The 23,141-nt window shown below is 44.0% G+C and overlaps 1 protein-coding gene across 1 annotated transcript in view; it reads right to left on the reverse strand.

Annotated features, from left to right (window-relative positions):
- Positions 1-4,897: 4,897 nt before the first annotated feature.
- The window catches only part of LOC148507444 (galactose-3-O-sulfotransferase 4-like), a 42,963-nt gene continuing 24,719 nt past the window's right edge, over positions 4,898-23,141 (reverse strand). The window contains exon 3 of the mRNA XM_088446102.1: positions 4,898-5,746. Within this exon, the coding sequence (XP_088302228.1) occupies positions 4,898-5,746 (849 nt within the window). The remainder of the gene's footprint in view (positions 5,747-23,141) is intronic.

Here is a 23,141-nt window from a genome sequence, read left to right on the forward strand (position 1 = left end):
TAAAGGGTGCTGTAACCCCCAAAGTACATTCCAAACCAAAAAAATATATATTTTCTGTGTTTGTGACTTGTGTGCACTGTGGCTGCACGTGCATCAACAAAGTAGTGCCAAGCGTGTGCCTGTGTCCCATAAGTAAAGAGCCGGCTGGCTCATTTCTTAAAGGGTGGTGTAACCCACAAAGTGCACTACTCTCCAGCAAAAATAAAAAAATATTTTCTGTGTTTGTGTGCGCTTTAGCTGCACGTATATATCAGTATAACATAAATGGAGGACCAAACTTTCTCCGATAAAAATAAAATAGGGAAAGATCAAGAACCACTTCCTCCAAGTGCTATTGCTGCTGCTGGGAGTTGTTCATAATCCCAGAGAGGAAGTAGGAACATCACTACTTTTACTAAACAATTGACCCTCCAACAGTCGCTAGCGATGAGGATGAAGTACGACAGCAGTCATCCTGAAGCAAAACGTATAACTGAGGCCTTGACTGCTATGTTGGTGTTAGACGTGCGTCCGGTATCCGCCATTAGTGCAGTGGGATTTAGACAATTGATGGAGGTAGTGTATCCCTGGTTCCAAATCCCGTCTAGATTCCACCTGCACCCTCAAAGCAGCAGCGACAAGCGTGCATCTGTCTGTTTAAGGGTGGTGACACCCTCAAAGTGAGCTACACAAACAATTAAAATATTGTTCTTTTTTTTCGGTCTTTGTGAAATGTGTGGGCTGTAGCCGCACCTGCATCCTTAAAGCAGCAGCAACAAGCATACGTCTGTCTGTTAAAGGGTGGTGACACCCTCAAAGTGTGCTACACAAACAATTAAAATATTGTTCTTTTTTTTTCGCTCTTTGTGAAATGTGTGGGCTGTAGCCGCACCTGCATCCTTAAAGCAGCAGCGACAAGCGTACGTCTGTCTGTTAAAGCGTGGTGACACCCTCAAAGTGTGCTACACAAACAATAAAAATATTCTTCTTTTTTCTGTCTTTGTGAATTGTGTGGGCTGTAGCCGCACTTGCATCCTCAAAGCAGCAGCGACAAGCGTGCGTCTGTCTGTTAAAGGGTGGTGTAACCCTCAAAGTGCGATCCACAAACAATAAAAATATTCTTTTTTTTTTCTGTCTTTGTGAATTGTGTGGGCTGTAGCTGCACTTGCATCCTCAAAGCAGCAGCGACAAGCGTGCGTCTGTCTGTTAAATGATTACATCGGTGACAGCATCCAAGTAGGCATGTCAGACAGTCCGTACCTGTACTGGCAGGAAAAAGATGCAATTTGGAGGTCCCTGTGCAAACTGGCTCTATTTTACCTGAGTTGCCCCCCCTCCAGTGTGTACTCCGAAAGAGTGTTTAGTGCAGCCAGGAACCTTGTCAGCGAAAGGCGTAGGAGGTTGCTTCCACAAAATGTGGAGAAGATGATGTTCATAAAATGAATTATCAACTCTTCCAGGGAGAGCAGCCTCCAGAACGTACAGAGGGACCTGTGGTTCCAGCGGGGACGAATTAATACTCTGTGAGGATGAGGATGTACACACTGAAGAGGGTGAGGAATCGGTGGATGAGGAGGATGAGGATGACATCTTGCCTCCGTAGAGCCAGTTTGTGCAGGGACACATTAATTGCCAGCTTGTTTTGTTGGGGCCCAAACGAACCAATCATTTCAGCCACAGTTGTGTGGCAGACCCTGGCGCTGAAATGATTGGTTTGTTACAGTGTGCATGTCCTGTTTATACAACATAAGGGTGAGTGGGAGGTCCCAAGGACAATTCCATCTTGCACCTCTTTTTTTTCTTTGCATTATGTACAGTTTGGGGCCTAGTTTTTCAAACTGCCATCCTGTCTGCCACTGCAGTTTCACGCCTAGATGGGTCACGTGTTTGTGCCGCCCACTTGTGTCGCTTAGCATAGTCATCCAGCTACCTCGGTGCAACCTTTTGGACATAAAAACACTATTGTGAGGTGTGAGGTGTTCAGAATAGACTGGAAATGAGTAGAAATTAAGGTTATTGAGGTTAATAATAGCATAGGAGCAGAAAACCTTCAAATTCTGTGATTTTAGCTGTTTTTATGCTTTTTTTCAAAAAAATACAGATCCAAAACACAAAACCCAGAACCCAAAACATGGAAGGGTGGTTTTGGCAAAACCAATCCAGATCCAAAACACGAAGAAAGATCCAGATCCAAAACCAAAACACAAAACACGAAAAGTGGCCGGTGCACACCCCTAATTTTTACACATCATACATAGGCAACACCTATGGAATCCAATTGTTTTAATACTGAATTCATAAATTATATGTCTAAAATATCCGGGGAATCATGTAATATAATATGTATGTTCAGATGATTGCATTACCAATATAAATACAGAGATATGGAGACATATGGGAGAGTTTGTAAGTCAGACCAATAGGATTGAATTATAGGGTGTTTAAACCCATCCTGGACACCACCATTTACACACCTTGATAAAGACTCCAAGTGAGTAGATATTCATTGGTGTAGGGAGGCAGCACTTTGACAGAGGGGTAGTCAATGAACCTGTTGACTGGATCTCCATGTAGTCATTGGTCTGAACATATCCCGGGAGACTTTTGTACATATAAGAACTATGCGCTTATGGGTGTCGGGAAACTGCACCCTTGGCATCTGGTATGCCTTCCCTAATATATTCTGTGTATGGTGGAGGAACTTTTTAAGTTTTATGTTATGTGTTTTTATTGAAATTAAAATGGTACTTTTCACTATTAGAGGCTTTATTTGTCTCTTCCCTTTTATGTGGTTTTTGAACCTGGTATTCCTACCAATGACAAGGAAAGGTGAAAGGAGAAGGAGAGGATAAGAAGCAATCTCTGTGAATGAAATATTGGAAAAACTCACTTTGATATTCTGGACTGTGGGCCTGATTCAGAGCCGGACGCTATTTGCAGCCGCTCGTTCAGAAAAAGGGGCTGGCTATTTAAATGAAGCGCTTGCTCTTTGCGGTCTGTTGACGCCTCTATGTCTGAATGAGCGAACGAAACATGCGCTCACTATTTTGGAAAAAATGCCCCCTGGCCGCTCGCATCATACGTCATCTCCGCTATTTATTTTATTAATCGAGTACATCGAAAGGCGTATGAACTGCTCACAGTGCTTGTGGTTGGATTTTCCTACCACAATCATGCGACCAGTTCAGGCTAAAAGACAACCAAGTGACGTGGTCAATGACGCTGCTTTGTTAATTATGCACACCCTTAAAACGCCCGTTTTGACCGTTTGGCACGCCTGCGTTCGGATCTCCATTCCCCGTTTTCAAGCACCTTCCCCTGTTACCACCCACAAACGCCTCATCCTGTCACTCAAATTAGCAGGCATTCGCAATTTTGCGAGCACACGATTTTCAACCGCAATGACTGGTTCGCGCATGCATACTAAAACCCATACGCATGCGCAGATGTGCGAACATCGCTCAGAGCGAACGAGCGGCCGCTTACGAGCAGCTCTGAATCAGGCCCTGTGTGTGGAACATTTCCTATTAGATTATTTTCCCATTTGTGGTGTGCAAGGGGGTTACACCATTTCTTTTTCTATATCAGTGTTTATTGGAGTGTTTTGAGACCATTCCTGTATCCCCATGCAGCATCAATACCTATTGAAGTACTAACAATATTCACTCTATTTGTTATTAATCATCGTTATTCAGTCTGGGCAGTGGAACCTGAGGGTGCCCTTTTTTTTCCTTGTTACTGTATATTCACAATACGAGTTATTACTATTTGCAGATGATGAGTTACTAAGAAAAACATCCCCATTAAGATCACTTCTTAACAAGCTGAACTGACTACCTATGGTATGGTCGATTTTCAGGACATAAGGTAGCGGCACATTGAAGCTCTTGGAGAATAATTTTGAATATATTTGGTGTCCAAAATCAATTAAATATTTTGGAGTCGAAATTACGAAGACATATGATAAGTTATATAAATCCAATTTTGTTCCTCTATTACAATGTATAAAAGAGGACTTAGCTACTGTAGGTGGATTCCCTTCTGCAAATCCTGGACTGGTAAAATCAACTCAGTTAAAAAGAATATTTTGTCCTGGTTGCTCTACCTGTTCCAAACAATTCCTATAGTGGTTCAGGATTCTTGTCTCCATACAGTTCAGTCTTTGTGTGGCATATGTATTTCGTCAAATAAAAAACCCTGCCACCATGGAATGTATTAATGTGTTTAAATAAAATACAGGCAACTGAGAGTCCACACAATATTTTCTTTTCTTTTATTTATTCACATCTGTTTCATTAATCACACTTTCTCACTTTATATTTCGCAGGCATTTAATATTTTAAATTAATGAAATAAAGGTTATATTTTAGTTATTTTCTTGGGTAAACACACTAGAGAATCTCTATTTTAGATGAGAATATTGTTATATTGATTATATCTGTGAGTGCCCCTTGTAGGAATACTCACTCTTTTTGTTATTTTTTATTTAATCAGACTTGATATTTTACTAATACATTACTGTAGGTGAAATATCCAACTAAATTGGTCTTATGCTATGCCCCAAGAGTATGTTGCTTATATTGTTTATCTAGTCCTCTCACTGAACTGTAGGCCTTGTTAGATTATTATTATTTTGTGCCCCTATTAGAAAATGATGCGCATGTAAGTAGAGGCGTTGCTATGGGGTTGCGGTCCGTACCGGGTGTCACCCTCGAAAATGGTGACAAAAAAATGCTGGCTCCTCCTCAGTGACAGGAGCAGGGTGCTGCAGTGTATGACATTCTCCTCCAGCACTCGGCTCCTGTCACAGAGGAGGAGCCAACAGTGCAGTCACTAGCCTCCGGGGGCAGCCCAGGATGACCAGGGATGCTGTATATGCCCCCAGAGTGTTTTCCCATGAGACCATGCCCCCTTTATGTTAGGCCTCACCTTCCTTTCGGACACGTGTGGCTCTGCTGCGTGAGGGAGATATGGAGTGCGCACTGGGTGTCATCAGACCTGGTGATGCCTCTGCATGTAAGAGTTCCAGGTATTGCAGTGATGGGGTCACCATTTTAACACAATGTAAATAGTCTTGCAGCGGAATGTTTGTCCTAACATCCCACCCTAGAATCCTATGCTGTCCAGATTGATAGGGCTTCAAACCTTTTTCTTTAATGTCTTCTGGTTTAACAGGCTGCAAACCCTCAAGACAAAGTTCAGCCAACTGCTGTCTCCTTTCTCTCAATATCCTCACATCATTGTCCATCTTTGCCCTCCCAAAATGTTCCACCTTCTCCCAGAATGTACGGTTAAAGTGGGAATAGAGGTACCAGTCCAGAGCATTCCAAGCCCTCGATTTCTCTACTTCTTTTTGTTCCAGTGGAATTGAGGCCTCACGCATGTTAAGTTTAAAGGTCACAACATCATCAAGCTCCCAACACAGCTCCTTTTTCAGGAGGATCATGGATTCATCAAAGTGCTCAGCTAGAAGGACCAAGTCAAAAATCCTCTCCACTGCTTGGACACCTGTACTTGCCAGATCTTCTGTAAATGGGGATTCTGGGTTAAATCCTAGATCAAACCACAATAAGTTGAGTGCAAGATGATTGTTTTTTTCTCCTTGTTTATAGTAGTGTGATGGATTGGAAATAAATGCACTAAAATTATCGGCCTTCATGAACACAGGTGCTAAAAAATGATTGTAGGAGAAGGAGGACTCTGCCAATGTAGCTGGATCCCGAAGAATTGTGAAGTAGAAGGAGTCTGATGGCATGACCTTCCGTACCTGAAACATATACAAACTATGTTTTATTTACATTTCAGCGTAATTATTCCATTGCTTACTGTATGTGCACAGTGACTAGCAACAGCCATGGCTCCTGTCTATGCCAGCCGGGAGATCTGTAAATGTGTGCATGGGCAGAATTGCTATCCCACACAGTGCACAAATTAACAAGTCAGCCAAATTCTAGGGACTGCATCAGCTGCAGCCCCTGGTAGCCAGTAAGGGCTGCTATGATAGCGAGGGAGTGACTTCCCATGGGAAATATTCTCTGCTATCATAGTCCAGACTGGCAGTCCCAGGGGGAGTAAATACTTCCCTTGGGACTGCCTGTCCATCATATGATTAGCAAGGAGTGCTTACAATGGCCACAGCCACAGCTAGGCCGTCACTGGGGTGGTAGATTTTACTGGAGGAGTTGCAGACCTGCAGCCACTGACTAGCAGAAAGTACATGAAATATAAAAGTCACAGGGTAAATAATAATAGAGCCAGTGGTATCACTATGCATGGTATTTTACTTGTGCGGAATAAGCTTTTTGCCAGATTTTTACTTTTTCACTTGCACGTTTTGCAGATTACTTACCCAAGAGTGCAGTGTCTTCTCTCTGCAAAACTCTTGCGAGCAAGCAGCCTGCACATATTAGTGCATTATGTGTAAGCTGCTTGTGTTCTAGGCAATTAAAAAATGGGTAAAATGTTAGTAAAAAAGACATAGGGTCCCCCCCTAAAGCTTAACCAGCCCCGACTTGACAGCCTGTTCTGGTTCCTAAAATTACCGGGAACAAAATGAGTAGGGTTTCAACGTATGTTAGAAACCAACACCAGGCTGCAGGGCCAGTCCTGGTTTTACTTATAGGGGGAAAAAAATTGCATAGGGGTCACCCTATAATTAAAACCAGCACCAGACCCAAAACGGATGGGCTGTAATGCCACAGCCTGGAGACCCTATTACCGGGGCTCCATGGCCAAAGCATTATCAGCCCAAGACTCTCAGGCCAAGCTGGGGATCTCAGGGGAAGTGGGGACCCCCCAAGAAGGGGTATCCCCCCAAAACCCCAGCCTTAGTCTGAAGCCCGGGACTCTTCCCTGTACCCCTGGGCTGTGGGTACAGGGGTAATAAAGTTATAAATATAAGTAAACTATTGTATTTTACAGTGGACTACAGGTGCCAGCATGTCTGCCCTTGACGAATGAAGAGTGAAGCTGAAGACTGGAGAGGAATGCGGGGGTGGAAAGAAAAAGCACTAACGAAGCTCCCCCCAAATCTTCTTCCACCGTACTGGTAGGCAGCCTTGTGCCACTGGTATTTAACCCCTCCCTACATCACCAGGGTTGTCTGGCACTGGGCCCGTGGGATAAATTCAAGCAATAGGCCTGTGGTTATACAGGCAGACACAAGGCTTTGGCAACATAGGGGCATTAGGCCCAATTGAAGGTATATTCCCCCCAAATAGTTGTGAGTGACCTGAGCATTAGGCACAGGTCACTTAAGGGCAACTAGGTGGGTCACTAATGGGGGGCACCGCATAGGGGGGATTACTCCTGGGGGCAATACATAGGGGGTCTCCTGGGGGCAATGCATAAGGGGACACATGGGGGCAATGCATAGGGGGACTCATTTAAGGGGCATGTGGGGATGTCTGATGCTGTTGGCAGTATCAGATGGGTATTCTCAGGGCATGTGGGGAGGTCTAAGGGACATATGGGGATCTCTAAAGCATAACTTATGATGGGACCCAGAAAGGGTGAAGTAGGATCCAATTTTTTTAAAGTTGTGGGTCCCTGGGACTCACATATTTTGTTGCACAGCAAAATCACTGCTGGCTATACCAAATTACACTTCACAATCAGAGGTTGTATGTAAACAAACATCGTTATAACATTTCACATGATTTTTATACTATGTTATTTATACAGTGTGTTTAATATTTAAATAGATTTTTGTAAACAAACATTCTTAAAAGCCCAGGCAACACCGAGTACTCCAGCTACTAATCAATTAAAAATGTAAAAAAGGTCGACAGTTAATAGGTAGGCACCAAATGGTCAACATGCAATAGGTCAACAGGGACAAAAGGTTCACAGGTACAAAAGGTTGACTGGCATAAAGGTCAACAGGTTCAAATGGTCAACACAAAAATTGTCAACACATATTCTTAATTATAATTATTTCAACCCTAACCATTCCCCTGGTACCTAACCCTAACCTTACACCTAGGGCGGAATTCAATTGTCTCCAGCCCCTTTCATACCCGATGGAGCTATTCAATTGTTGCTCTTGTTGGGCACGATCAGCTGCCAATGCTCCATTTCAGCTTCAGCCCCAGGGGGATGCGAGCTGAAATGGGCAAAAAGTGACCTGTTTGGGTGCCCAAACGTAAATTTTTGCGATCGCAGTAGGCACTTTGGTCAGGGAAAGCCATTTTACATGGCTAAACCTGACCACTTTGTGCGCGATCAGCGCAAAAAGTTGTAACAATTGAATAGTGTCCCGCTCTCTGCCGTCACTTTAGATGGGAGATCCGGACCACAAAAACAATTGAATACCACCCCTAGTGCCTAAACCTAACCCTCCACTACTGCTTAAACATAACCCTAATACTCCCTCTAGTGCCTAACCCTAACCATACCCTCTGGCTGACTAACCTTAACCCTCCCCCAGGTGCACTGACACTTTTTATTGACAATATTTTATATGGATACCCAATAATTTACACTCAAACTGAAGCAGCACAGTTTGTTAATTGTCTGGATATTTGTGGTAAAGGAGAGTGTGAGGCAGCAAGCTTGGAAGTGGAGAATATATAAGGGGAATAGTTGTCTGAGTGTCAGGTAAAGGAAATGATGTTGATGGACCATCTTACCTCTCCAGAGTGCCAACTCAGCTGGTGCTGCCAGGCAACAGGAATCACTGGGAAAATGGCGCAGTGTTAATTTTCCCAGAGATTTACACATGTGCAATAGAGAAGTCACCAGAAACATGACTATTGGTGCCTTGTTCCCAGAGACCTGTGCATGCAGAGTACACTGACCATGTACTGAGGGCACCGCCAGCACCCCCACACTGTAGCTTTGCTCTCTCTCCCCTCAACACCCGTCCCCCTTCCGTGGCACCTCCAGACCCCCCTTTCCTCCATACAGGTTCTCCTCTTCAGCTCTTTCTCCCCTCACAGATCTAACCCCTCCCCCATCTGCGGTACCCCCCGACCCCCTTCCCCCACACAGGTTCTCCTCTTCAGCTCTCTATCCCCTCATAGATCCAACCCTTCCCCCATCCATGGCACCCCCCGACCCCTCCCCACCCCTTCCCCCACACAGGTTCTCTTCAGCTCTCTCTACCCTCATAGATCCAACCCCTCTTTCATCCACAGTACCCCCCAACTCCACCCCCCACCATCAAACAGGTTCTCCTCTTCAGCTCTCTCTCCCCTGATAGATCCAACCCCTCCCCCATCCGCGGCATCCCCCGACCCTGCCTCTGTTCCCCACACAGGTTCTCCTCTCTCTCTTCCCTCACTGATCCAATACCTCCTCCATCCGTGGTGCCCCCACTTCCCCCACACAGGTTCTCCTCTCTAGAGCTCTTTCCGACTTCCCTCCCCTCATGGATCCAACCCCTCCCCATCCACACTAGCCCCCCTTCCCTCACAGGTTCTCTTCAGCTCTCGCTTCCTTCACAGCTATGCTCTCTCTGTCCTCACAGATGCAACCCCTCTTTCATCCGCAGTACCCCATAACCCCCATGCCATAAAACAGGTTCTCCTCTTCAGCTCTTTCTCCCCTGATTGATCCAACCCCTCCCCCATCCACGGCACCCCCCAACCCCCCTTCCTACCCCCACACAGGTTATACTCTTCAGCTCTTCCCTCACTGGTCCAGCCCCTCCTCTATCTGTAGTTGCCCCCCCTTCCCCCACACAGGTTCTCCTCTTTAGATCTCTCTCCCACTTCCCTCCCCTCATGGATTCAAACCCTCCCCCATCCACACCAGCCCCCCTTTCCCCACACAGGTTCTCTTCAGCTCTCACTTCTCTGCTCTCTCTCCTCATAGATTTATCCCCTCCCCCACACATATTCCCCTCTTCTGCTCTCTCCCATCACAGATCCAAACCCCCCATCTGCAGCACCCACCTTCCCCCACACAGGTTCCTCTCTTCTGCTAAATCTCCCATCACAGATCCAACACATCCCTCATCCTCGGCACACCTCTCCTTCCCCCACACAGGTTCCTCTCTTCTGCTCTGTTTCTCCTCACAGCTCCAAACTTCTCCCATCTGTGGCATTCACGCCCCCCTCCTCACACAGGTTACCCTCTCCTACTTGCTCTCCCCTCACAACTCCAAACCCTCCCCATCTGCAGCACCCCTGATCCCCCTTCCAAACACAGACTCCCTCTTCTGCACTCTCTCCCCTTAGAGCAGAGCCAAAAGTCATTCTGACCTTACAGGCACTGACAGCCTCACCCTGGGTGGGAGCTTCAATACCACTGAATCCTGTTCCTCTACCTTGAAGGTAAGTCACTTACTGTACATGTTACACTTATAATTTATAAGGACTCTGGCTTGTGAGTCCTGTGGAGAGAGATGCCGTGCTTCTGCATTGGGAGGAATAATCATGCTTATGGATGACTCACTGACACTCTGTATGAGCCAAGTATTATCCACAGTACATACTGAGACACTGTGAGTACTTAGAGAGCTGAGGCTCTCGGTTGCCTGTTGAGAACTATTGAAGCCACAACATATTGTTACAAAATTGTTAACTTCTATCCGGCTATCGGAGACAAATTTTATACAGGCATCTGCTTGAACTATATGGATGCATTAACAACAAAAGGATCAGCTTATGTGATTAATATTATTACTGGAGACTCAAAGGGACAGTGAAACTCTATTCATATTGACAGGTTATACCATCTTGATGTTTGTCACGTATTAGCTATTTTTTTTTTACATATTTTTATTAGGACTCTTTAGCACATAAAAAAGAGTAACAAATACTTTTGCACATTAAAATATAACATATCAGCATACAATACATAATATAATATTGATGCCATACAAGTAACCAACAATATATTATACATATCACTTTCCATGCAGAAACTCAAAATTGCACATAAAGTTTCAGTATTTTAACCTTGCCACCATGCGGATATAAGCCCCCCTTCTACATCAATATCGGCAGGTCATTATCCACCATTCGTAGTTCGAACCATGATGTAGGAGAGAAACACTTGTGGAGCAACTGCCTTGTTCTCATTCGCAGAGTGGACACATAGCTTTCCCACATCTCAAAAAATGTACCAACTCTGGTCTCCCTCTCCAAGGATGCCTCCAACCAGTCCATCCTGAAAAGAAAGAACAATTTTTCCTGAAATAGAGAAAAGGAGGGATTTCCGGTTGGATCCACACCATGAAGGATAGTTTTCCTTGCTTCTGCGCTTATAGCTAAAAGCAATTTCCACCCTCCTTTATAGTAGATGCCCTTTGGTCTATTGGCAGTATGCCCAAAATGGCCCACTCCGCAGTGAAGGGTAAGAAATTCACTAAATGATCAGTTGCACATTTCCTAACACCCAACCAGAAAGCTCTCACTAGGTGACAGGCCCAGAGACAATGAAATATGTCTGCATTTTCTTCTTGGCATCTATAACATCTATGCAAAGAAGAAGATGACATTAAAAAACTTTTGCAAGGACTTATATATGTTCTGTGAAATATATTTAAAAATAATTATTTGTAGGAACTAGCTGGTATGAGATAACAGGATTTTTCTAAAGCAGTAAGTAAATTATCTACTGTCAATTCTGGAAAGTGATACAACCAGCGAGACAACCCTGTTAGAATACCCTCGTATTCAAGCTTTACTCGTAAAAAATTGTAATGGATAGAGATGGCCTCAGTTATGGGTGGGGTGTTGGCTAATAAGGGATCCAGAAAGTTGGACGAATCCTGTGCAGAAAAATTTAATAGTTTCACTAACATAATTTTGAGCCTGGTAGTATGCAAATGGGGAAGATGAGAGAAAATCATATTTCTCCTCCGCCTGTTGGAATGCAAGAGGCCTCTTCGTGTTATTATCCAACAAACACCCGACCGATACAACTCCCCTTGTCACCCATGAGGTAAATGGATGAGTAGCCTGACCCTGTTGAAACTCGGGATTCAGCACAAAAGAGTTAAAAATTGACCTATTAGTATTTCGTTTTGACTTGTGTCTTAATATACACCACAATTTGCGTGTACTCCATAGGAGAGGATTTTCTTTCAAATTAGGGGGAATATCGTGGTCTGACATATGTAGAAAAAACACCAAACTACAATCAGAGAGAAAACCACCCTCTAAGGCAGAATTAGTATATGTGTTTGAGCCATGTAGCCAGTCTCAAAGATGGCGTAAGATAGCCGCATGGTTGTATCGAGTAACATTAGGAAAGTTTATTCCTCCTTTTGATTTAAATTGCTGTAAGCAAACAAGGTCTATTTTACGACGCCCATGGTTCCAAATAAAATTTACAAACTCTTTATTTATCATTTTGGTATAGACAGCGAGAGAGGAAGGGATTGCAGGAGATACATTATCCTAGTAAATTACACCATTTTAGCAGACTAGCTCTGCCCAAGTAAGAGAGACTGGAGACAACCCCATCCCCCTAATTATCTGCGAAGCTCCGTCAGGACTCTAGCAATAGTCATACGGTATAGAGATGCAGGATTTTTAGTAATTTGGACTCCCAAATACACAAACCTCTTTCTTGCCGATACAAAAGGAGTGCTAGCATGCCAATAGGGGCGCATGTATCCCGGCTGAAGACATAAAGCAATTGATTTTTCTGGATTAATCTGCAGACCCAAGACGGCTCCAAAATCTTGAAGCAAATTTAATAGGTGTCGTAAAGAGGAAGAGGGTCTAGAGATATATAATAATATGTCATCTGCAAAAGCAGTAATCTTCAATTCTCGGGTGCCTATTGAAATACCCTGAATAGCTGGTGACTGTTGAATGAGCCATAGTAACGGATCAAGAGATAGATTAAAGAGAAGAGGACACAGGAGACAACCCTACCGGGTACCTCTAATCATCTCCACCGTCCCGTCCCCCGCATCCCATTCAATAGTAAGGAAGTCTTAGGAGATGCATAAAAATAACTAATAAAATCTATGAAGTCCTGGCTAAAAGCTCTTTGTGCCAAAACTTGTGAGTTTTAAGATTTAAAATAGTGTCGTTTATCTCAGTAGGAGAAATGTCCCTGTCCAACCTATCTCTCTGCTCTATGGTCAGTCTAGGAAGGTGCACGTCAGTCAGTAGTGTATCTTGAAGATCCAAATCAATAGGTCTATCCTCATAGAGATTTTCATAATATTTCTTAAATTGTTCAGAGATTAAATTTGTCTCAGAATATGAAGTCCCGGAGGTAGGATCCCTAATCATGTAGATAAAATTCCTCCTTTCTTTAGCCTTGGACATTGTAGCTAACAATTTTCCTGGCCTATTTCCCCAGTGGAAATATTTATTTTTGGCGTAATCCAGTTTACATTAGGTTTGGGAAAGTAAGAAAGATTCCATCAATTTACCAAGTCTGTTTTTAAACCTCGAAAGATTCTCTGGCCGGATTGGAAGCATACAATTGGAAAGCCGAGGTCATAGCTGCTTATAGAGAGTTATATTGAGTATTGGCTTCTTTCCATTTTCTAGAAACATAATTAACAATGTGGCCCTCGCATCACAGCCTTTGACACCTCCAGGAAGAGGACAGGATCATCCCAATGATCAATGTTGTCATCAAGATATTCATTCCATTTGATTGCTAAAAATTACGAAAATCTTCTGATATGGATAAGTATGTGGGGAAGCGCCAAAGATGGGAGGCAGTTCCCAGAGACATATCATTCAGAGATATACTAATTGGGGCATGATCAGAAATAACTATATCACCCAAGCTTACATTTTGTATCTTTGAAAATAATGAATCTGCCACTGAAATATAGTCGATACTATTACACAGGGTGTATCTTACCCCCTTATTATTGAATAGATTTGGATCTGGAGCTTCAGACAAGTGTCCTAAATGCTTTACTCCCCAGTGCTCATTTTGGCATCTCCTCTGGGAGTGTTCTGCTGTCCAGGTGTTTTGGTCTCAAGTCACTAACTGTATCACCAACACGGAACGTGGTATCCCCATTTTGTCTCCTAAAATGTGTATCTTTGGATTGGGTCTTTTGGACAGTACTAATCATTTGACGGTCCAATATGTGATTAATGCAATGACTCTGGCAAAGGTTTGTATTGCCCGTACTTGGATGGCATCTAGGGGCCCTACTTTTGCTGAATGGTGTGGGTTGATGAATGAAGTGTTGGGGCATGAATGGTTTCTATATACTAAACGTAATTGTATTCTCAAATATGAGCGTATCTGGGGCCCATGGATCTCATCTTCCCATTATGTAACTGGAGGTGGGGGGGATTTCAGATGCTGATGGGTTTGTGACCAGCGAGACGGCACAATAATGTATTGATGTTCTGAGTTTTTTGTTTATGATTTCTCTGCTATTTTCAATGGCTGAGATTTATTCTGTGCAGATATTTTTGTTCTGTATTATTTATATATCAGATCTGAATGTGTAATAGTACTAATGAGACTATATGTTAATGGCTGTTTATTATTATTTTTTTATTTTATTTACTTATTTTTATGTTTGGGATTGCTTAGGGGTTGGGGGATTATGTTCTTGTATTGTGTTTTGCTGTGGAAAAAAAAAAGTTTTATAAATAACCTCAATTTAAAAAAAAAAATGGTCAATACGGGAAAAGGTTCTGTGTACTGCCAATAGATGTGTATGACCTATCAGTGGGATTTAAGATCCTCCACGGATCAACTAGATGGTGGAGAGACTAAAATTGTGCCAAATGTTGCCAATAAACTGAGTGAGGTCTCACAGGGGGAATGTCACAATTGGTGTGTGCGAGTTACGTGTCTCAGGTGGTGATCGGGTTTCAACGAAGGCCGGCATGACTGGAATCACAGATAATGTAAATAGCTCTATTTACAAGACTTGGGTAGCAGTGAAAGCTGCCTTTGATGATCAATGACAGGAACTGGAGGGACCGGACTGGGACTGGCAGGAAGACTTGTTGAATTGAACTGATGAACTAAGAACTTGACTCTGGAATGGAACAACGTGGACTGAACTGATGAGCTTGGAACTTGACTCTGGACTGGAGCAATGTGGACTGAACTGATGAGCTTGGAACTTGACTCTGGACTGGAAAAACGTGGACTGAACTGATGAGCTTGGAACTTGACTCAGGACTGGAATGTGACAATGGCTGAAGGGAAGTCAGGTAATGCTGAGACGAGGGCTAAACAGGGTAATCTGGAATTACTATGACAAAGGCTAGAACTCAGGTGCAGGCTGGACAGGATAATTGGAAATGACAGGTTTCAGGAAGGATTGGGTAGGTTTGGGAATTTGCAGGCTGGACAGGATAATTGGAAATAACAGGTTTCAGGAAGGAATGGGTAGGTTTGGGAATTTTCAGGCTGGACAGGATAATTGGAAATAACTGGTTTCAGGAAGGAATGGGTAGGTTTGGGAATTTTAGGTTCAGGGAGGGAATAGGTAGGTAACAGGGGCAGGAGTTGATCCACAGCAGGAAGCAAGGCAGGGTAACATGATGCAGGTTTACAGAGTTCCAGGGACCAACCAGGAGTAGGACTAGCAGCAGAGCACAGGCCAGGTATTGCTGTAACAGGATGTCTGGATGCCAGGTATTACTGTAGCAGGTTTTCGGGATGCACCAGAGGTTGCTGTCAGCAGGCTTACTGGATTGCCAGGTTTGGCTGTAACAAGTTTTCTGGAAGCACCGGGGGGTTGCTGCCAGCAGATTTACTGGATTGCCAGGTACAGCTGAAACAGGTTTTCTGGATAGCGCCAGGGATTGCTGTAGCAGGTTTCAGGGACAGACTTGAATGCATGAACCATACACCACGGGAAGACGAGATGTTCAGGAGAGGATATATATATCATGGGTCTGGCAGCAATTGGTGGATACGGACAGGTGGTCTGGTAGTAGCATTCTGAGTGGTGGAAGGCACAACATGCAGAGGGAGTATTCATCTCTGCAGCTCTGAGAATCAGAACCACACCTGTGATTCCAATCAGGGCTAGCAGTGCTCACAGACAGAGGAGAGGCCAGGTGCAATAATCAGAACAAATCCTCCAGGCAAATTACACACACAACTCCATGGGGAAGCTGACAGGGGTAAGTCCCAAGGCAAAAAGGTGACAACTAGACAGGGTCGTGACAGGGAGTAGATCTATCCAATACAGCATCAGCAACTGTATTGAAATCACCTCCCACTATCAGATTCGGAGCGTCTCTTGTCATGAGGAACTGAGAGAGATCAGTTATAAAATCAGCTGGGTTATTACGCGCATAAAGATTCAGTAGGGTATATTTAGTGTTAGAAATAGAGATGTCTAGAAGAATGAAATGCCCCTCTGAGTCCAAGTATTTATCTAGAATAACATATTGTAAGGTGCTGTGCAGTAATATAGCCACCCCTCATGATTTATTTCTAAAAGAGCAGATATGCACTCACCAATCCAGGAATCCCTCAATGTGGAATCCCCCAGCTCTCCAATGCATCTCCTGCAAAAATACTATAGAAGATTTAAGTTTTTTAAGAAATGTAGTGACCCTCCTTCTTTTAATGGGTGTATTTAGGCCTCCCACATTCCAAGAGATTACCATTAATGTGTTATCTGCCCGAGGAGGTGAAAGCAGAGCTGACGTCATTAACTAATACCCTCAGGAGGGAAAACAACCAAAAGAGACATAGTAAAAAGAAAAAACATCTCCCTGACCCAGCCTTCGAGGAGATATCACCGATGGGGGTCATCCACATGGCAGGCTAAACATTTGAAAAGATACATTACATTTAATACAAGCAAAACATCAAAAGAATTACGGTACACTTTAATTAAAAATAAATTAAATATATGCGCTTCATTACTTTTTCCTTTTTTCCATCCAAAACCATCTGTATGTCCCCTGATAAAGGGAGAAGTACAGGAAAAAATTGCAATAGATATGAGAGTTACCAATAATAAAATTTGACACTATATCTGTGAACCAATAAGGAGCACCAGCAATAGTCAGCGAACTCAGGGAAACCAAACAATCATGGGCACAGTATACCCTATATACGCTTTAAGGTTTTTGATTTGGAGACCTCGGAGGAGAGCGCCTATTGAGAAAATGAGCATTGGCCTTGTCAGGGTCATCAAAGAAAATAATACAAGCCATCCACTTCTACTCGCAGCTTAGTAGGAAACATGAGGATGACGCATTGATTATTCTCCACCATGAAGCTGCATACTGGAGAGAAGGCTTTTCATTTTTGAGCCACAGAAGCAGAAAAGTCCTGGAAAATCAAAATTCTAGTATCATCAACTTGTAATTGAGGAGACTTTCGATAGGCCATGAGGATCTGTTCTTTGGCCCTAAAGTCCAGAAACCAAGCAATGACCGGCCTTGGTCGACATTCAGCATTATCTCTCTCCGGTCCAATCCTGTGAGCCCATTCTATTTGTGGTGAGGGCATATCAGGAGATAGTTCAAGAGCCCGTGGCAGAGTGATAGAAAGATTTTCCATCAGACGTTGACCCTTCACCGCTTCAGGAACTCTGATAAATAGTATGTTATTTTGTCTTTTTGTTCTCGAGATCATCTAATTTCTCCACCAGTACCCCCGAGGAATGAGAACATGCATCTAAGCTAACTTGCAAGGAATGAATTGTGTCTTCCGCATTGCTCAGCCTTTGCTCCAGTCCAGAAATAAGGGAGGTGTTGGCATTTATTTTCGCCAGAGCTGAGTCAAGAGATGTCTGTATGACGTAAATTTTTTTATCAATCTGGGGTAGAAGTGTCCTGGAAATTGCCTCAACCATATCTATAATAGACATCTGGGCCATTATGACTCCCTGTTTGGGACAAGAGATGTCCAATGGGCCCAATGAGATCTCTGGGGGCCCATGTGATGTGTGGACTTGTTGCCCATTGGTCTATTTCTTACCATCTTATAAGGAGTGGATTGTGAAGGATCACCCGATTGTGATGACCTAACCAAAAATCTGTCCATTACCTGACGGTCAAAACAGGAAAAGGCTCACAGAAAAATAGTAATGGGTATCTCAATATGCAATATTATACTAGTAAGATACAACCAATAAAAATGTATGCAATGAAAACCTGCAGCTAGGTCCCCTCGCACATCAAAAACAATCACATATACCAACAAAAATCAACCAGTGAAAATATTCTGTCAGAGAAAATCTTGAATATAGAAAACAACCACTAGGTGGTAGCATTATATGAATATAACAGCAGAAATTTATATAACATAAACTGGAATTCTTAGAAATCAGCTAGAAGTTTTAGCAAGTGGGGTTAGTCTTAATGCAAACTCTAGTAGAACAGTACTATGTCAAAACACTGAATTAGTTGAATACTGCAGTATAGGTGGGTAAAGTTATCAGCCTGGAAACAATTTAGGTACAAAGATTAACCACTAAAGGTGCATACACACACAACAATTTCTTGAATGATTTAACTATAACAACGTCGTTATCGTTCAAAAAATCGTTCAGTGTAAAACGATAAACGATGAAAGATTATCATTCATGCACGATCACGTTTGTCGATTGTAGTTTGTAGTTTGTAGTTCAGTCGGACTGGCCAACTGAACGATTTTCAATAGAAGTTGCAACTTTTTCCTTCAACACACAGAAAATCTTTTATTATGTAAAGTAAAACCAACAACTTTGTAGAACGATTTTTCATTCACTTTTTCAAGGGAAAAATTGAACGAAAATCATTCAACGAAAATCGTTCATTACTACATCGTTGTGTGTGTACGCACCTTAAGTGGTAACTGTGTATTAGCAAAAACAATACACATGAATGTTCTACAATGTGAAGCTATGAGAATCCAGCTAGAGATTAAGCAGTTATATATAAGATGGTATTTAATGAAAAACCTCTACAAAAATAGTATTAATTAACAGCAAGACATATATGCAGGTACAGATCAGGCTATAATGACTACACCCAGTTGAGATACAGACAGCTCAGCAGTCCCAAAGCCTGTATATACCTATTAATGAGTGTCCCAATTAGAGATCCATGGAAAGTTCAAAATGGGTAGAAAGGCTGTTTTTTTTTCAGATAAGACATAATTATCTCACATTAATTATATTGTTTTACAAAGTCCCAATACACTCCTGTCAATCAAGGTGTGCCTGTGTGATCATAAGGAGAGGGGGGCAAGAAGGGAAAAGGTAAAGTGACTGGGAATGGTGTAGGTGGGTAATGATAGGGGGAATGGGACAAACACTAGGGGGAACGGATTCATGAAAGAATAGGTATGAAAGTAAGGGACAGATGAGTGAGGTATTAATAAAGGAGGGAAAATGGGTTGTCACAAACAAGGTTAGTACCGGGAATATGACTGTAGATCAGCAATGCCACAGGTCTCGATGTCTTCGGCACTTATCCAAGTTAAATCAGGGACAGTGTAAACACGGATCCACTTTTGTACTAGTGGACAGAGGCACAGGCAGTTAAACAACTCCAGGGATCAGCATTTCTTCTTTAGGTCAGAATAGACTGCTTTCAGTGAGCATGAGGTGTGGTAAGAAGGCAGTATACTGTAGATAGACATGGAGGGAGGCAGCCGCTGGTTACCTCTGAACTGGGAGAACGACCATACCTGTCTATCCTCGAGGGGGGCCCAATGCAGACCTGCCAGCATCAGGCAGGGGAGATTCAGCTCGGGCAGCCTGTAGTCAGTGGAGGAGGAGTCCAGTCATGGCAGGAGTCATCCGCCAGATCCCGCGGCAGCCCAGAAGTCTTCAGCCGCACAGGGCTATGGAGTACACCGCCTCCGTGCAGTCGATAGCAGACAGTGGAAGGCGCGGCACAGCTTCACACAGAATCACAGCAGGAGTCAACCACCAGACCTCACAGCAGCCCAGAGATCCTCAGCAGCACAGGGTTGTGAAGGACACCGCCTCCATGCAAACGGCCGCAAGCAGCGGGATGGGCGGCACAACTTTCCCAGATATCACCGCCACAGGGAAGGTAAGCAGGTCAGTCCAATAGCAAGGGGCATTTTAAGAGAGGAGGGGGCCCGTGTGCAGCCTACGTTCAGCCCCCTCCTCTCTGATGGCAGCTCAGCGGCTCTGAGAGCTGTAGATTCTGGCTTCATGCCAGAATCTACAGTGCATGCGCGAGTCTCCGTGGAATTCGCACCCGCACCTACTTTCCCCGGGGGAACTTTTCTGCGCATGCACAGAACACTGGGAAAATGGCCACCACCATTTTCCCAGTGAGTGTTTGCTAGTTTACAGCGCTGGTCTGGTGCTGCAGAGCAGCACTTCGGGAATCAGTGGAGAGGTAAGTATAATTACCTATGGGTGCATGTGTGGAGTAGGCCACCCTGGACCCGGGGACCCGTGTGCCCTGCACACTCTGCACCCATTATAGATACGCCCTCGCCACTATCCTTGTTAAGTAGTGTTCCTCCGGTAAGAGACTCCACTTGGGCTCCAGAGCAGCAGTTGTAGTTAGGGCGTAGGACTCCCTTAGATCAGCCATGGTGACAAAATTTTGTGCCCAAACACAGCAGGACTCCGGGGATAAAATAATAGGCTCCTCTCCTCCCAATATATATATTTTCCTGATCCTGCAGGATTTCAACATCCAAATCTGCCTTTTCTGTTCGATTTTGGTATATTTATCAGCAGGATGGCAGCAGATTTCAAGAGGACAGAGAAGAGCCTCAATAAGATGAGGCCATCTTGGATGCCCCGCCTCCAGAAGTCCTCATATTAGCTATTTTTATATGTGCCTTTTGCTTGATGAATGAATATATGCTCCTAATAATGTTGTATTAATAAATACCACTCCCTGGAGTTTAATAAAAGTTGAGCATATATTGTTGACAATTTACATAAGATTATATTATACTATATTATTAAAAAATAATTTAATTAAATCCTCTGTTTTGATTAACAAGCGCCACCTACTATATATTTTATCCTGTAGATGAGTGTGGTTATGATTTGGCTGCAGTAAGGGTTAGGCTGCATTTATAGTTATCCTGTAGTTAGGGTAGGGTTAGGCTACAGTTAGGGTAGGGTTAGAATTAAGCCATGTACACACTAGACAATTTTTTGAACAATATCATTGTCATTCATATGCGTTCATATCATCCAGTGTGTATGCAAGACATCGTTGACGATGTGTGCTATATTGTATCTTTCATCAGCTGAATTTGCAGGACAATCTGATGATATCGTCAGCTCCTGCAAGTTCGGGGACGTAGCCGGTGATGTCACTGAACGATATTGTTAACAACATTGAGCCTGGCAGTGCAGGGGAAAATACTTAATTATATCGCTCATGGAGCATAACGTTAAGCTTGTGCCCGGCATTAGGCTGCAGTTAGGGTTAGACTGTAGTTATGTTATGATTAGGCTGTGGCTAGGGTTAGGCTGCAGTTAAGGTTAGACTATAGTTAGGGTAGGGTTATGGTGCATACACACGGTACGAATAAAATGCACGATATGAATGATAACAATATTGATCATATCATTATCGTTCATATCGTACATTTTTCAATGCCTCCAACCCACCAATGACCTGTCATGCGCAGGCCCATATGGACGATAAAGATCTCAATCATCAACCATGAATGCAGGCAAACCTGGTCGATATCGACCAGGTTACTATAGGGAATTGCTATCATTGATCGCGGGTCACTAGCCGTCGTTGGTGGGTTGGTTGTGTGCTGGATGATTGATATCGATCGTCTAGCACACCCGCGGTTCAACAATATCATTATCGTTGATGATCGACCCATGTGTATGCACCATTAGGATTAGGCTGCAGTTAGGATGAAGTTAGGGTGAGGTTTGGATTAGCTGTGATTAGGGTTAGGCTGTAGTTAGGGTAGGGTTAGGATTAGCTGTGATTAGGGTTAGGCTGTAGTTAGGGTAGGGTTAGGAGTAGGCTACAGGAAGGGTAAATCTGTAATGAGGATTGGGTTAGGATTAGGCTGAGGTTGCAGTGAGGGTTAGGCTGTAGTTAGGGTAGGGTTAGGATTAGGCTACAGTAAGGGTGTCTGTAATGAGGATTGGGTTAGGATTAGAGGGGTGTGGTAGCTGGTGGGATGGTCAGAGTGGCGTGTTGTGGTATGTGGTAGCAGGTGGGATAGTCAGAGTGGTGTGTTGTGGTATGTGGTAGCAGGTGGGATGATCAGAGTGGCGTGTGGTATGTGGTAGCAGGTGGGATGATCAGAGTGGCATGTGGTATGTGGTAGCAGGTGGGATGGTCAAAGTGCCATGTTTTGGTATGTGGTAGCAGGTGGGATGGTCAGAGTGGTGTGTTGTGGTATGTGGTAGCAGGTGGGATGGTCAGAGTGGTGTGTTGTGGTATGTGGTAGCAGGTGGGATGGTCAGAGTGGTGTGTTGTGGTATGTGGTAGCAGGTGAGATGGTCAGAGTGGCGTGTTGTGTTAAGTGGTAGCAAGTGGGATGGCCAGAGTGGCAGGTGGTATGTGGTAGCAGGTGGGATGATCCGAGAGGTGTGGTGTGGTATGTGGTAGCAGGTGGGATGGTCAGAGTGGCGTGTAGTATGTGGTAGCAGGTGGGAAGGTCAGAGGGGTGTGGTGTGTTATGTGGTAGCAGGTGGGATGGTCAGAGTGGTGTGGTGTGGTATGTGGTAGCATGTGGGCTGGTCAGAGTGGTATGTGGTAGCAGATGGGATAGTCAGTGGGGTAAGTGTGTTATTTGGAAGAAGGTGCAATGGTCAGAGTGATATGTTGTGGTATGTGGTAGCAGGTGTGCTGGTCAGAGTGGCATGTGTGGTGGTCAGATTTGCATGTTGTGGTATGTGGTAGCATGTGGGCTGGTCAAAGTGGCAAGTGTGGTGGTCAGATTGGCGTGGTGTGGTATGTGGTAGCAGGTGGTATAGTCAGTAGGGTAAGTATGTTATTTGGAAGCAGGTGCAATGAGCAGAGTGGCGTGTTGTGGTATATGGTAGCAGGTTGGCTGGTCAGAGTGGCATGTGTGGTGGTCAGATTGGCGTGGTGTGGTATGTGGTAGCAGGTGGGATAGTCAGCAGGGTAAGTGTGTTATTTGGAAGCAGGTGCAATGATCAGAGTGGCATGTTGTGGTATATGGTAGCAGGTTGGCTGGTCAGAGTGGCATGTGTGGTGGTCAGATTGGCATGTTGTGGTATGTGGTAGCATGTGGGCTGGTCAGAGTGGCATGTGTGGTGGTCAGACTGGCATGTGTTTTAGCTTGTGCAGGCACGTGGGCTGGTCAGA

The sequence above is a fragment of the Taudactylus pleione genome, unplaced genomic scaffold, assembly GCF_031769625.1.
Source record: "Taudactylus pleione unplaced genomic scaffold, aTauple2 ptg000393l, whole genome shotgun sequence".
In the NCBI taxonomy this organism is placed as follows: domain Eukaryota; kingdom Metazoa; phylum Chordata; class Amphibia; order Anura; family Myobatrachidae; genus Taudactylus; species Taudactylus pleione.